This window comes from Zootermopsis nevadensis, unplaced genomic scaffold (genome assembly GCF_977971745.1).
Source record: "Zootermopsis nevadensis isolate Lab colony 2312 unplaced genomic scaffold, Znev_1.0 Znev_ptg000013l, whole genome shotgun sequence".
Classification (NCBI taxonomy): Eukaryota; Metazoa; Arthropoda; class Insecta; order Blattodea; family Termopsidae; genus Zootermopsis; species Zootermopsis nevadensis.
The window spans coordinates 4,074,942-4,091,661 of record NW_028259145.1 but is presented as its reverse complement, the minus strand read 5'-3'; the positions used below and the strand labels follow the sequence as shown (position 1 = coordinate 4,091,661).

Here is a 16,720-nt window from a genome sequence, read left to right as displayed (position 1 = left end):
AAGATCACTTGCGAAGGACTTTCGGTGAACCATGAAATGAAATCTTCCTTCTGTATTAAAAAAATTATCTCTTTCTGTGTTTCAATATACAGCAGTCCTCGATTTACTTGTCTGAATAGAAAACTTTTGGGCCCACACAGTCAGCTGCATCCTAGACAAACCAGATAATAGACTCTAAACTCACCCATTAGGTGTAGGGTCTACACTGCATTACAGAAAATACAGTAGACCTTAATACACGAGTCAAACTGGTTCGTGGGTCGAATTCCGAATAAGAATTTTATAACAGAGTTCGTTATTCAAATACACATAAATCCCCAATCAACACTTCAATGTATGCCACCTACGAGGACGATATCTGGTGGATGAGCTGGCGACACCAGCATTCATCATGGGAGATCACGGAGTCGATTGCCGCGTTTCCTAGGCCTAGCGGCACAGCCGCCAAATAACCCCTCCGCATAAGCAACACGGTGCACAGTTCTACGCTTCTCGCTTCAAATAAATTACCGAGCCTTAGAGCGTTTCTCTGAAAATCTTACGCCTTAATCCTTAGTTTTCCGTCATAAAAAAACAGTAAAACATCGACTACACGAAGTACCGACTGGAACAATTTTTGAACAAAAAAATTGAACTGTGTCTGAGAAAACGAACAGTGGTATTCAACCTTTTTTGTTCGCGTACCCCCCGATATAATTTCTCTTTAACTATGTACCCCCAAAGTTGTTGGTTTACAATTCAAGTTATACGTAGTATATAATCTACATCTAAAATAAATTAAATAAATTACATTACTGATTATTCAGTGTTTATTTAAAAAGAATTAAATTTCACGTACCCCCTAAGATGTCTTCGCGTACCCCCGGGGGTACGGGTACCCCAGGTTGAATACCACTGGTCTAGACCAGTGGTATTCAACCTTTTTTGTTCGCGTACCCCCAGATATAATTTCTCTTTAACTTTGTACCCCCAAAGTTGTTGGTGTATAATTCAAGTTATACATAGTATATAATCTACATCTAAAATAAATTAAATAAATTACATTACTGATTATTCAGTGTTTATCATAAAATAATATTTTTTTAAATTTCACGTACCCCCTAAGATGTCTTCGCGTACCCCCAGATATAATTTCTCTTCAACTTTGTACCCCCAAAGTTGTTGGTGTATAATTCAAGTTATATATAGTATATAATCTGCATTTAAAATAAATTAAATAAATTACATTACTGATTATTCAGTGTTTATCATAAAATAATATTTTTTTAAATTTCACGTACCCCCTAAGATGTCTTCGCGTACCCCCAGATATAATTTCTCTTCAACTTTGTACCCCCAAAGTTGTTGGTGTATAATTCAAGTTATATATAGTATATAATCTGCATTTAAAATAAATTAAATAAATTACATTACTGATTATTCAGTGTTTATCATAAAATAATATTTTTTTAAATTTCACGTACCCCCTAAGATGTCTTCGCGTACCCCCAGATATAATTTCTCTTCAACTTTGTACCCCCAAAGTTGTTGGTGTATAATTCAAGTTATATATAGTATATAATCTACATCTAAAATAAATTAAATAAATTACATTACTGATTATTCAGTGTTTATCATAAAATAATATTTTTTTTAAATTTCACGTACCCCCTAAAATGTCTTCACGTACCCCCTAAGATGTCTTCGCGTACCCCCAGGTTGAATACCACTAGGTCTAGAAGACCGAAGCTGATTGGTTTAAACCTCAGCACGTGGCAATCATTGAACCGCAATTAAAGAGCCGACCGTCGTCTTGCTTTAAACCCAGAACGAGGAAGCCCACAATACGCGACCTGCGCCGCTGCTCAGTTTGCAGTGTGAACGAGAGTACCCTGCACACATGGGGCACGTGCCATGAGGGGAAGAGTCTGGTAATTAAAGAAAACAAAAAGAATGGGGAGCTGAAGGAAGCAGAAAATTAACTTACGAAGCTTCATCAATCAAATTTTAAACTTCTGCAACACTCCGCTCAGAGGGCTCGACCCTTTGCTTTTGCAATATTCAGCCCACACTTTTGCTAAGGCGTGGCGGATATAACGACGCTTAGAAATGAACATCATCTCCCCCCCCCCGGACGCGTCTAGAGTAAAATCTTGCAGCTCTGGCAAACATCTTACCTAATTTCGGACATTCCCAAACATTCCGACACGTTTCACGAAAGCGATTTGATATTTGTTTCCTGCCAATTTCATGTTAAAGGCCCCGTTCTTCTGTTACTTAACACCAAATGGTAGCGATCCAAAGTGGGCCAGGTTTGTTTAAGGGGCCCTAAGACCCAGGCCACGTGATTTTCAGTATAAATGGCCGACATTTTAGAACGTCGCCCTTCCCGGCCATAGGATCACTTGGCCCAAATCAGCCCCTTGCCCGATGTTTACCCCAACTTCCTTTTATTCCGGCCCTAATAAAGTCCGGTCCACTCACAATCTGTCCTAATTAAAACACATTTTAAATGCTAGTAATCCTTGAATAAATTATGCAATGTCAAACGGGGCATATATTAATAAAAGCCAAATAAGTTTCTTTTAAGATGAGTTCTCTTGAAATTATCAAACGTTACCTCATTTTCATACGGAACTCGGCGTACTTAGTACGCTAGAATTATAATCGAATTAGAGACGGCTTAAACGATGTCCAACTGAATATTCGCGCAGATAATGTTCAACACAGAGGACAGACACGCCTCATGAACACCGTTTCTCTTCATACGATCTTAATTACCCTCTAGCACTCATGCAGTTCTGTGTAGTGCGTATCTGGGTTCGGGAGATTTCATCGCTAAAGGCGAAGTGCACTAACCAAGATAATCTCGATATTGCATTCATTTCTAGGGAATTCAGAAGAAATGCAGTGAGATGTGGTGATCGGCATCATCCTTCGGCTTGTACATTTAAAAACATCTGTCAAAGGTTTTTTTAAAACAGGAAGGTGATATCGAAAAACGTGGACTTAGTAAACCAATGAAGCACCAAGGAAACTTAAGTCGCCATCCCAGAGGCTGCAGCGGACAACCAATCACATCGACAGCACAAATCAGACGACACAAATATCACAAAGATGAGATAGGTGAGACATGTATCATGATCTGATAATTTCGAAACCAAGCACAATTCTGGCATAAATCCTGAAGTGATAAGACGAGAGGATAACACACAAATATTGTATAAGAAGTAAGTAAGGTACGCAGGGTGGACACTGTAGGGAACACTGGGGGGTTCTTGTAGACACTGAATCTTCGGACTCCATAAAAGGAATGACATTTTTATGCTATCTGAGCGGCCATTAACTTCTCGGATGTGGTCACAGTCCACGAGTACAAACCATGGTGACTCGACGGCGAAGATGTAAAATAACATGGCGGCTGCACAATCTAATTTCATTCTAAGATGGCGGACCCACCACGACAAGTGTTTTAAAATCTTCAATGTCTAATCCTTTGGAACACTTTATTTACGTCAAGTATGAGTGTTTTCGTACTTGTTAACAAGCGATTACGAATACTTCCTGTGTCCTGCTAATGTATCGGACTACCAAATCGCATTTCACGCTACATAACCGAGTTGAATAAGACGAAATTGTGTGGTATCTCTAATTAAAGTAGAAACGGGAAATAAGACAATGTGTAATTAAAGATTGAAGTCCAAATACAGCCGCCTGAAATAAACATTGAGGCAGGATGGCATTCTGTTCAATACATTTGCACAGAACAGATGTTACATAAAAATCCATAGAACTCACGTCACCAGGAGCAGGGATAACTCATTATTTACTGCAAGCTGGACGACAGGAGTTCGATTTCCGCCACCACATCCACACCACCCAATCCAATGGGAACCGACCAGAGCGTGAATGTAAAATAAAACTCATTTTTACACAGTGACCACCACCAGGGTATAGCGACTACATGCACATGACGAATAACATGAAAGAGTTAAATTCGGATAAACAAGGCAGTACAAAGATGAGATAAAATGGCCAAGGTATGTTTCACAAACCTGTAAACGCAATAATTTCCTCTTCAGATAACATCAGGATGCTACAAACCCATTTCTTTCCCCGTAAAATACAAAGTAACAAGACCCTGAACTGTGAACCTGACACTGTCACTCTGCATTCACCCTCCGCGCACAGATGTCAACATCTAATTGCGTTGCATCCCCCCCCCGCAATCTGCAACCCCCTTCTTCAACCCCATTAGCCCAACTTTCCTTGTAATAATGTCTGAAATTTTAACACTAATCTATGAATATGCCAGTCGCAGCATAGAAAAGGATAAATCTCTGAAATTTGACGTAACAAAACAGCAAAAAGGGGGTTTGAAAGTACGGTCAAAGTGGTCACTGTCGGACTCTGTTCCTGATGGACAAATGAGCAGATCCAATTCTACGTACGAGGTGCAATCGGAAAGTTTCAAGACTGTGTCAATAGAGGGCGAACCGGATGTAGTACGAGCTTCTGCCGCTAGGGGGTGCGGCCTACATTCATAGTGAATCAGTGTGCCAGCCGGCATCATCGAATTAGCATTTGTTTCTTAGTTACGGGCGTTTTGGTAGTGCATTACACCGACCCTCCTGCGATTTCGGAATGGCGTGTGCATCAAATTTTGCCAAAGACTCGCCAAAACGGCTACGGAAACCTATAAAATGCTAAAGCAAGCATTTGGGGAGTCCGCAATGGGTCGTGCACAAACTTTTGTGTGGCATTCACGTTTTAAAAATGGCAGAACCTCTGTCGATGATGACGAGCGTTCTGGACGACCATCTTCGAGCACAACGCCCGAAAATGTTACGCAGATCGACGTCGTACCATCAACGACTTGTGCGACATTGTTGGGATAGGCTATGGGACCTGTCAGCTGATTCTAAAGGAAGAACTCCACATGCGACGCATCCTGTCTGAGGACCAGAAGCAGAATCGACTTCTCGTTTGTCAGGAGCTCAAAGATCTTGCAAGAACCGACCCCAATTTCCTTTCTAAGGTTTCCTCTTCCCAAAGATGGAAATTCAGCTAAAGGGAAGGAGATTTGAGACGATAGAAGAGATTCAGGCAGAATCGCAGATGGTGCTTGACAGGCTGACAAAGAAAGATTTCCAGGGATGCTTCCAGGCTTGGCAGCGGCGATGGGATCGTTGTGTTCACTCCCAGGGGAACTACTTCGAGGGTGATGGATGAATTTAATACCTGAGATAAGTGTACGGGTTTTTATACGCGCAGTCTAGAAACTTTCCGATCACTTATAATCTCTTAGCGTACAAAATTTCAAATTAATATCTAATTTTATGCGCATACAACACACACTACACTACCAAACCCAAGCCCAATTTCAATTTCTATCCTTTACAACACGAAAATGGCTGTAAAATTTACTGAGGATGAAGCAGTGGATCCAGTTTCCACGTCGGAAACCAATTACCCGTTGCGTCTTAACCTGTCTCCTCCGTTCACACCACAAAAACCAGGTCAAACTACAGGACACTTTACTGTGTATACGTATTATTCACTTTGCGAACAATATTTTCGCTTCAACGAAGATAAAAGTTTTCTTCCGAGATCCGAGCGCCCGTTTCGTAAACGTGGAACGCCTAGGAGCACAGCAATACGCTCAACGCATGAAAAACGCTATTCCCTCAGCAGCAAATTCATTTCTTATCGTTGATTCTTTGATTGTTTCACTACAGCAATTAAGATGTTAATAAAACAATTGTTTATTCTAGTTTACGTAAGTCCTTACGGCCATACTGTAACTATATTAACTGCTGTATGATGTAAACTTTTGATCTAACTCTTCAGTAGTACTTTACGTGCTTAAATGTGTAATAAAATCATAAAATATAACAGTGGCTTTATTTTTATGATCGCATAAATCTGCGTGTTCTTTTATTCTTTCTTTTCACTGAAATGAATGGAATTTTCATTATTGATTTATCAATTTACACCTTTAGAAAATGTTTCATGGAACGAATTACGTTCGTAAATTGAGAGTTGTGTATATCTATAAAAATGCCACTGAACATTTGTTGTATCTCAACGACAGAAATCGCACAGTTATGTTCCATTCCAAATAAAATAAAAAAAGGTCTCAGAGGGTGAAACCGCATAAGTCGAACACAATTGTCTCGTAAGAATCAATGAAAATATCTGAGATCTGCTACAAAACGCATAAGAATATTCCAGCCGTTACATAAACTGTTTGTCTACTACAGTACATCCCTGACTAACTAGATGGCTTACGTAACCCGAAGGTTCATCACCGAATTAACCAAAGCCCTCCACCTGACCCTGTCCTGGGCCAACAAAATCCAGTCTCCTTCAACTCCTATCTCCCATAGATCCCGCCTGAGATTATCCTCCCATCTACGTCTAGGTCTCCCCAGCGGTCTCTTCCCCTCAGGCTTCCCAAATAGTGGACCCAACCAACCAGATGGCTTACGTAACCCGAAGGTTCATCACCGAATTAACCAAAGCCCTCCCCACCTGACCCTGTCCTAGGCCAACAAAATCCAGTCTCCTTCAACTCCTATCTCCCATATATCCCGCCTGACATTATCCTCCCATCTACGTCTAGGTCTCCCCAGTGATCTCTTCCCCTCAGGCTTCCCAACCAATACCCGGTGCACACCTTGTCCCATCCATGCGCGCTACATGCCCCGCCAATCTCATTCTTCTCGACTTAATCACCCTGACAATACTGGGGAAGGAGTACAGATTTTTAAGTTCGTCATTATGCAGTTTTCTCCATGCCCCATCGTCTTCTCCCATAGGCCCATATATTCTCCTCAACACCCGATTCTCAAACACCTGCAATCTGTGTTCCTCCCTCTGAGTGAGAGACCATGTTTCGCACCCATACAAAACAACAGGCAAAATTATTCTTTTGTATATTTTGTTCCTCTTTCGTAATTTTAGTACGAATAATTTGGGTTCTATAATTGTCTGGTCCGGAAAGAAATGGGTTGACATAATGCCCTTCAATCGTGAGCAGAGATGTGCCAGTCAGTGAAAATCAAAATCCACGCTCCACGACAGACCCCTTATGGAATGAATGGGCGAGTAACAGATGAAGCCTTGCGGGGGGGAGATATTTGAAAAGACTCGACCTAGGGAGGGTCATCGTAATCCACGGACGACGTTGACGAAGAATGTGAATGCGGTCGTAGAGGAGAGAAGATTTGCTCTAAAAAATATACCAATATTGCGTTTTGCATTTATTTCTTTCGAGTTGATAGTAAAATGTCACTAGAGGAAATAAGCAACTTAAAAAAAAAGTTCTGTGCAGCAGACAAGCAGCCCAAAATCTACAACAAGCAGAGATTGGAAACATAGTTAATTTTTGTCCATGTTGGTAGCACTGAGAGTAGTGCTCACAAATTAGAGGACATTTCCAATACCCTTTTTTGTAAGTAAATGTTTCGTTTTATACTGAAGAGAATTTCTCCGAACACCCTGTGTTTGATGAATCGACTGGCAGTGACTTAAAAAAATATATCATCCGTCTAAAATTGCTTCCCAACCTCTGACCTCTCACTCAACAGTCGTCAATAACAAGCCAAATCTTTCTCGGCCACCCCTGACACTTTTTCACTCCACCCTCTGTCGCTGTTTGCAAACACTTTGTCGACTGTGCCTGCAGACTGTCGGCAAACACCATCGTTTCGCGTCAATACATCCCACTGATCAACCTGTTCCAAAAACCATGCACGTCGTAGAGTGAAGGTGTGGTTGGAATTTGCGCAGATAATCTCTTGACAACAAGGAAATTAGAGGATAGGTCTGGATAGCTTCAGAAATTCTCTCCGAATGACACTAACCGATTCTGAAGTGCTGGTACAAATGACTGCAAAATATCACGAAAGGATAATAAAAAGGATCGACCTCAATTCCTCCCTCCACTCGATTAATCGTTAGTCTTAAGATATTTGGCCGGTGGCGAGTCATTTATTGGTCTTATGTACACGTACATGTAAACGTAAAACCTCCTAACATCAGATAAAATAAAGATAACCCCGTTTTTACATGCAACATGTGACTTTTCTCGAGTTTCTCAGTTTTCAGCAAAACTGTAAAAAAAAAATTTAAATTTAAATAATTTCACACGCCGCCGAAAAAATTTTCAATTACGAACATTCAATACCCATTTCGGTTAATAACACATCATCTTTTAACTTTATACACAGCATTATAAATAAATAAGTTTAGACGTGACAGAAGTAATTATATTTTAATATTTTCCGTCAAATCACAATTTTTTAATAAGATGATAAAATATAAAATATTTAAAATATCATTTCACGTTCCGCATCGAATGATCGATTTACAAATTGGAACGTTTTTGTAAATCGATCATTCGATGCGGAACGTGAAATTATATTTTAAATATTTTATATTTTATCATCTTATTAATAAATTGTGATTTGACGGAAAATATTAAAATATTAACTTAACTCACAATATACTACCTTAAGAAGTAATTATATTCGTAGACTATTTCGATTCACACTGTACAATATAAGGCAGATGGGGGGGGGGGGGTACCAGTCCTCAGAAAAAGCACTGTTGCTCTATCGGCCCGTGCGTCGGAAAACGTTAAGCTTCGCATCGTCGACACCTCGACACTCCTAGCAGCAAAATGCGAATTGTGCTGTGACACGGATTGAAGGTTGAGGTTGGAACATCGATCCATATACACCAAGCCCTGCTACGATTGCAGCTCAAAGGCGAACGTTCGAGTCACGTGAATGAATGAAAAAATAAATAAGTAATACAGATCGTGGTAGAGAACTCGTCTTCCCCACACCCACAAAGTTTAGGCTGTCACAGATGGGGAAAAGGAGGAAAACGCAATAAGGAATATCTCCAACATATTCGTCCGCTCTCAAACCCTAGATCACCACAAGGTCTGAGAACAGCGAAGTTGGAAGAGCGGTCGACAGCATCGCGCAGGGGAACAGACAGCGACAGGCTGAGATATTCAGAATTTAAATACAAAGTGTGATTCATCACTTACCACGGCTTCCTCCAAGCCACGTTACAGCACATGGAAATCTACTTGAGATGGAGTCGAAAACCCGGAAACTAATCGATGATTCCCTTCCAGTGAAATAGGAAAATAGACGCAATGGCAAGGAAAGAAATACATCAAAGGAACATGAAAACAGCATATATATATATATTCTCTCTCTCGCTCGCTCACACGCAGATCACGTGTCCATGCAAAATCGCTTCGAGGCTGCTGACTCTCCGGGCTTTGTTGTGGCAAACCAAATAGATGGCTGATGTTAACGTAGCCTGTGTTCAATTCCCGTCCACGTCGACCGAGTTGTTCGTGGGTAATCTTTTCCAGCCCCACTTCGCCCGAACCAACAAGCTGTTAGTTCCGCGGTACATAATCGTTCTTACATCAGGCATGAAAGGACGACGTACTAACTCTAAAGATTACGTAATTCCATACAATAAAGAACAGTCAGTTGGAAATGATTTGCATAGAGGACATTGTCTGTTTCAAACTTCCAGCCGTCATTCCCAGAGGGACAGAGAAAGAGATACTGTACGGACGATTAAATCAAGAACGATGTGACGGGCAAGGTACAGTCCACAGACCAGGATAAAATCCCTGCTACGAATTCGATAAACGCGCATGCGCAAGAATTCGCGGTGAGTGACGACCCATCCTAAAAGCATTCGTTCCACAACCACTGAACGAACAACAGACAACAATCTTTCATGTGTTCTGATGGATACAGCTTTAAGATTACCTCACAGTGGCACAGCGATTTAATCTAGAATATTATCACAACACCCGCAGAACACATTAGAGGTGCGCTCACTACACGCTACTCTTAACTGCTTGATGTTTTCAGTCTGTGTAGTAGCGTAAAACTCTGACGTATCACACTTCCCACCAATAGCAGCCCTCTAGTCCGCCAGGCAGTAAACATTCCCCCCGCACCGCAACAGAAACGACTTCCCCCAGCAGGGTTTTTCTCGTGTTCTGTGGACAGTATGTGGCGAGCTTGAGAAATGCCCAAAACTTTCAGCCGAAAAACCCTGGAGAGAACTAGGCATAACGGAACGATAAAATTACACGGGACGTGACGAAGTAAGAATTACACTGGGTTCAACTGACTCAGAATCGGGACCAACAGCGGGTTCTTATATTAACAAAGCAACGGACCTCCGGTTCGACACGAGGCAAAGAACTTCTTGTCCGTGAAAGCCAGAATCAGCTTCTTAAAGTCTTGTTTCATGAAATTAGTTGCATGGCTGGCCTGAAATTTTAACCTTCTCATACTCATTGTGAATTCGTACGGATGTGAAAGAAATAAATCATTTTAAGCTACTTTTCCAGCCAGTCAGAGGAAATCCACTTCAATCAGGGCGGCCTACCTCCCGCCCGAAAACAGAACTCGGCTGCTAACGACGCCCTAAGTTTCCACGTGTTATAGGCGACAAATGACAAGTAGAGCAAACACAAATCGCGTTGTTTTAATCCTGTGAATGAACATACGCCTACTACAACAGTGAACTCTGGAACGTAGTGAGAGATTGGAAGCCTTGACCATCTGACCTCTCCCTTATTGGAGGCAATGAGGAGACCGTGTAGTAATTCCACATCGCTCCTCCAGATACAAGGGGAGAAAAGCCATGTGTCAGAAACCAAGAGTCACAGTTCGCACAAGAGAACTGACCGGAATGTATACGACCATTACAAAGGAACCGACAAGGAGAGTTCGTGTAGGTAACTTTCTCTCGGATCCATTTCCAGTGCACAATGACCTAAAACAGGGTGATGCTTTGTCCCCAATGCTTTTTAATTTTGCTCTAGAGCGTGTCATCAGGAAGGGCTCGAATTGAATGGTCTGCACCAGGTATTTGCCCGTGCTGATGATGTCAATTTGCTGGGGGATGGTGTGGGTACCTTAACCAAGAATGCAGAAAGTCTCCTACAGGCTACCAAGGAAGTTAATGCAGACAATACTAAATACATGGGCGTAATACGGGATCAACATTAGCAACAACGGCGGAACATAATTATAAGTAACATATCGTTTAAAAAAGTTTCAAAATTTAATTATCTCGGAATAACAGTATCAAATAGAAATGGGGTCCATGATGAAATTAAGAGTAGAATAAATTCGGGAGACGCTTGTTTTTATGTAATTCAAAAACTGTTATCATCTCGTTTTCTATCCAAAACACTAAAGAACAGAATATATAAAACAATAATTTTGCCTATTGTCTTGTATGGTTGTGAAACATGGTCTCTTACCTTGAAGGAAGAAACGTAAATTACAAGTGTTTGAAAACAGAGTGTTCAGGATGATATTTTGACTTAGGAGGGATTAAATAAGAGGGCAATTTAGAAAAAAGCATAACGAGGAGCTGCGTGAATTGTACAGGTCACTTAGCATAGGATGCTCTGATGGGCCGGGAGAGACAAGAGGTGCATACAAAATTTTGGTTGGGAATCCTTCTGGAAAATAACCACTGGGCAGACCAGAAAGGAGATGGGAATAATATCAAGATGGATCTTAGGAAGGTGGTCTGTGAGGATGGTAAATGGATGGAGTTGGCTTCATCAGAGTACAAACTAAATCCTGGAGTTGTGTGGAAATGAGGAATCACGTAACGACTTTCTATGAATGACTTCTCTACTGAAACGAACTTGAATGAATTAGCTCCGACCAACAAATTAGTCCGACCCATCACCACTGCCTTCTTACCGGCCACGACCTAGTTCCTACTGCACACGAGAGTTTAGTAAACGCATGCAATGTAGACGGCCCGGTAATAAAGTGATGTGCGCATGCGCAACACTCGTATTCCTAAGCGTAAAACATTAGTCTTTCGTACAACGATATTTCTCACACATCTTTGTTGCTTCCCGCTGCGCCGCTGTTCGTTCTATCGTTATTCATTTATTTTTGTTCCTATTTCATAACTTCCAGCGTTGTGAAGTGTTACTAGTAACGTTTGTATCAAAATACAACACGCATTACGTTTTTCGGTCTGCTAGTAGAGCAGCACGTGACTTCCTAGCCGCTACGTCACAAAGACTTACTCTCACGTATAATAATTCTTCCCGTGTCGTCATCAAACGTCATCTGTACATGTAAGCATCTGATAATTTCTTTGCCGAAAAGGTACGGCAAGTAATTTGCATTTTTAAACAAAACAGTTCTGTGTATGTGTGCCTTTCTTGCGTGCAGTCAGGACGGTTCAGCAAGTCATTCCATACAGACCTGGCGACAAGGGTTCAATTCTCGAGAGGGCAGAATTGTTTTCATCTTTGTCTCCGTGGAATGGTGCCAAAGAACACGAGCAACTTACAATGGATGGAGTCCACGACCAAAACGCGAATGATGTTATCTGTCTTTCTTGTATACTGGACTCTGAACTATAACTAGAAAGAAGCATGGGTGACGTCACTCGGACCGACTTCTGCGTGCGCAGTGCCACTACTAACCACCTCGCTTCCGCGACGTTTTTAACGGCTCTCGTCCTAGTAACAATTTAAAGCCGAACAGTAATAACATGTCCCACCTTCGTTTTCGTTCAGTAGAAGTTTTGCCCACAGAGTCGGTGCAAACAGATAACATTTCCCTGATCATCAACAAAACTGGTCCGTGTAATGGCGACATGCCATGTTTTCTTTGAGGTACGGACTAATGTCTTTTAAGTGTTATTTGCATATTGTACGCCAAGTGTACAAAGGAATTAATTATCAATTTCAATTACAGAATTTTCAAGCATATTTAACTGGCAATGTGGTCGGCTCCCCAAGTAAGATTGTAAAAATGGATCATTCATTTGAAAGAGTTTTAAATGTTGCGGATTCTCCGCAGTGTTTGTTGCCGTACTATATTTTCCAAACGGAGCATTTAGGGGTTACAACAAAAAACTGTTTTCCCTCTACAAGGAATCGCTGCAAATCAGCAGTAATGACAAGTAGTATAATATTTCGTTGTGACATTCACGTGTTTAATTCAATGATGTTCAAGCTTCAGCCGGAACTGGAAGAAAGTTTGCGGTAGTTCGAGATACCAACTGAAATACTTTTTAAAACCTTGTCAATAAACAACTGGTGTAACAAAAGCGCAATAAGCAAACCGTCAAAGTGGAATGAAATAGGGGCAGGCTTCAACAATCGCCCGGTAATCGCCTCGCACAAAAAATAAGGAGTATGTGTAGGCCTGCCCCGTGTTTTAACGTTCGCCAACCTTCCAAATAATACTTCGACACGCTGCTGAGACGACATCTCGTTCAGTACTGCTCTGCAGAACGTCTAATTACTAAAACTACTGCATCGGAATTACAAGAAATCTAAATGACAAACTGAAATAGCAAGTTTCATTTAGTGAACGGCTGAAGTAACTTTCAATACTGTGTTGATGCACTTGGGCCCCTTCAGCACACAGTCTACACTTTTCAAGGTTGTTTTATCACACGCCTACTAGATCCAGAATAACGTAACTTTATTTATATTAAATCAATGAACCTATCATAATGTCACTTAATTCACATTTCCACGCATGTCCTAATACGGAAAAGAAAATTACCTTCCCTGGTACAAAAACTAGACGACGCTCCCAACTTACGAGAGGAGGTGTTAAATTTGCTGGGTGGAATGTCAATTAGCAGGAATATGGCATCCAGTAGCTGCAAACATGGAACGGAAAAGTACGGCTGTGCGCTTTGGGGGCCGAACAGTTTCATGTGAAATAAATTACATTAGGGAATAAGTGACTAGTGATTATCTGGTCGGTTGTAGTTATAACGGCTACTTTAAAATCATGCATAACACGTCTTAAAACAGAAAAAAATAGTGTCAAAATCTTTATGTTTTGTAAATTAGTTGTAAAATGCAGCACTGTAGACTAATTTAACTACTTGGCCAGACATACGCAATTGTTAACAATGAATTCTAATAGCCATTACATACGAGGTGAAGGAAAATGTTTTCAAGTTTATATAACGCTTCTTATGTAAAATTATGTATCCTCTGTCTTCTACTCTGTAAAATATTACGAAATCCTAGCTTCCAAACTACCATCAACAACAAATTGTAATTAATTACTTTATGTTAACAGCAACTACTCAATTTTAAAATGTCAAAGTAACTTAAAATGTTTCCTTTCACAGGCAAGTTTTTGTCATTAACATAGATCCACATCATAGTCTCTCGCATTAACGCATAATGTATCTACGCTGCATAGTTGCAAGCGAAACCTAAATTTGCAAAGCTCTATTCTGAAGTCACTTATATAATTAACAAATATGATTGATCAAAAGCCGCAAATGTACAAATGATGTGAACATATCACGCCATAAAATCATTGCCAGATTCAAATCCAAAAAACAAAAATGATAAATCCACGTTTGATCATGAAAAGGTTCAAGACTGATGAGAATCTCAGGCGTTAAAATCTCCGGGAACGCACACAAATATCTGCAAATGGAAAATAATGTTTATATCATACTCGGTATTAAAAAACTGGTCCTCAATTCAAAAATTATAAATATGAAGGTAAATAACGAAACGACTGTGTCGCGAAATGAATCACAGTGAAGAACGCAATCGTTCATAACCCCTCCAAGCATTCTTAAACCCACGCCCTTGCAAGCACCGAAAATACGCCATGGCAAACAGACCTAAGCTACAACTGAGTGGCCAAAATCTTATTTTAGATTTGTTACATGCTTATCGTACGTTGTACAAGTTTAACAGAACAAGCGGGTGCACGACCACTGAGGTCGACGCCCAAGTTTGTAGTTGGTTACCTGTAGTCCAGCGTCCTGTTATACCATTGCATCTTACGTCTTCAAGTTATGCACAACACCAGAAACTTGAATGTTCTTGTTAGGTTTCATAAAGCAGTTTCACAATTAAACACCACACACATCACTTTCAGCAATTACCCTAATCTCATCTCCATTGCATTACCGTTACCGTAGACTAGATCCTTTCCAGCTCCAGAACAACAACTCAAAATATTTCAACACACACATATACAGAGGCGTAGCACTCGTTTACCGCTTCGTTCTTGTTTGACATGGATTTGCCGATACCTACCGACATCTAGTACGACAATTTGTAACTATAATACGTAGCGGCAGCGCTCGACACTAAATTGTATACCTGCCACTACAAAAAACTGAAAATTTATACGCACTGCCAATTTTGTAACCACGATATTGCCTTAAAAAATGAATAGGAGTAATCAATTAAACGTGTAGTTATGATATATGTGACTGGCAAAATACGATAGAGGCATTGTACCTATAAGAACAATATCTCTCGGAAATAACACGTGTCACCTGCCGAGGTTCTTTTAAACTCCATTGGGCAGGAGAATGGATGGGCGCCAGAGCCGGTGTGGATACAAAAGCTAGAATGAAATCCTTTGCCCCTTTCAAGGATAATATAAAATGACCATTAAGACCTGTAAACTTCATCCAAAAGTTTTCAATCCAGTGCCAATTAACAACTCACGCTTTCATGTAAAATAAGTTGAGTGAGATTTCAGGTTCTCATGGCAACAAGTATGAACACGAGCGACATCTGGGATGTAATAAGATATACTCTGTTAGAAACTGGCCGTTTCAGAAGTGCTTATGCCTTCACCATCATCATTTGAAAAATGTAATAACATTAAGACATGCAGCACACCTGCACAAGACAGACAGACAAACATTGTCAATGCTGTCGTGATACAGAAAGGGAAGAAATGAGTTGGGAGCATGACAGTGAAATTTGTACTGCCATGAGACGTTCTGTGAATGCACCAAAATATTTTTGATTTCCTGTGTTTTTTAAATATTTGTGCACCTTCTCCACTTCATTAGCAAGGATAATTGGGAGTTTACTGTATTTCAATATATGTATGTGTCTACACTGAAAAGAGGGATACACTTCATCTTTCCATTCCCTAACTGGCAGCGTAAGACTGACCAGATAACTTAGCTTCACGCATCTCACACATGCTTCCCAAGGAGCATTCCAAATTTACAACCTTTTCCTCCCTTAAGCTACAGCAGTCGATATGCTGATAGTAACTGATATGGGTGCAGTGGCAGTGACAAGTTACCAAAGGAGGGGAAAGGGGTAGACTGTCCCTAGTTGCCCTGATCCCCAAGTCTTCAGTGCCAGCAGCAATGAGATTCAAATCTCCACTGTTATACGTATGAGAACAAGGGTAGCAACATTTCTGTCTTCTGGGTTGTTGCGCTGTGTAGTCTGGTTGATGCTAACCAACATTTCAGAGGTCATACTGTCTCCATCATCATCGCCCTGATGATGGAGACAGTATGACCTCTGAAATGTTGGTTAGCATCAACCAGACTACACAGCGCAACAACCCAGAAGGCAGAAATCTTCATACTCTGATGATAAAGGCAGTATGACCTCTGAAACGTTGGTTAACATCGACCAGACTACACGGCGCAACAACCCAGAAGACAGAAATCTTCATACTCTGATGACGGAGGCAGTATGACCTCTGAAACGTTGGTAAACATCGACCAGACTACACAGCGCAACAACCCAGAAGACAGAAATCTTCATACTCACTGCTGTGAAAACCTCAAATCTTACAAGGTAACAAGTTACACATGATTAAATTCAAGTCACTGCCTTGGCCATGGCACATCATAAATCGAAATAGCCACACCTTTCCAAGTTTCT

At 40.8% G+C, this 16,720-nt stretch overlaps 1 protein-coding gene across 2 annotated transcripts in view; it reads right to left on the bottom strand.

The window, feature by feature from the left end:
- The window catches only part of Mcr (macroglobulin complement-related), an 89,339-nt gene extending 74,243 nt beyond the window's left edge, over window positions 1-15,096 (bottom strand). For both annotated transcript variants that reach the window (XM_087348447.1, XM_087348448.1), the window contains exon 1: window positions 14,818-15,096. In XM_087348447.1, the coding sequence (XP_087204573.1) occupies window positions 14,818-14,849 (32 nt within the window). In that variant the 5' untranslated portion in view covers window positions 14,850-15,096. The remainder of the gene's footprint in view (window positions 1-14,817) is intronic.
- Between the last annotated feature and the right edge of the window lie 1,624 nt (window positions 15,097-16,720).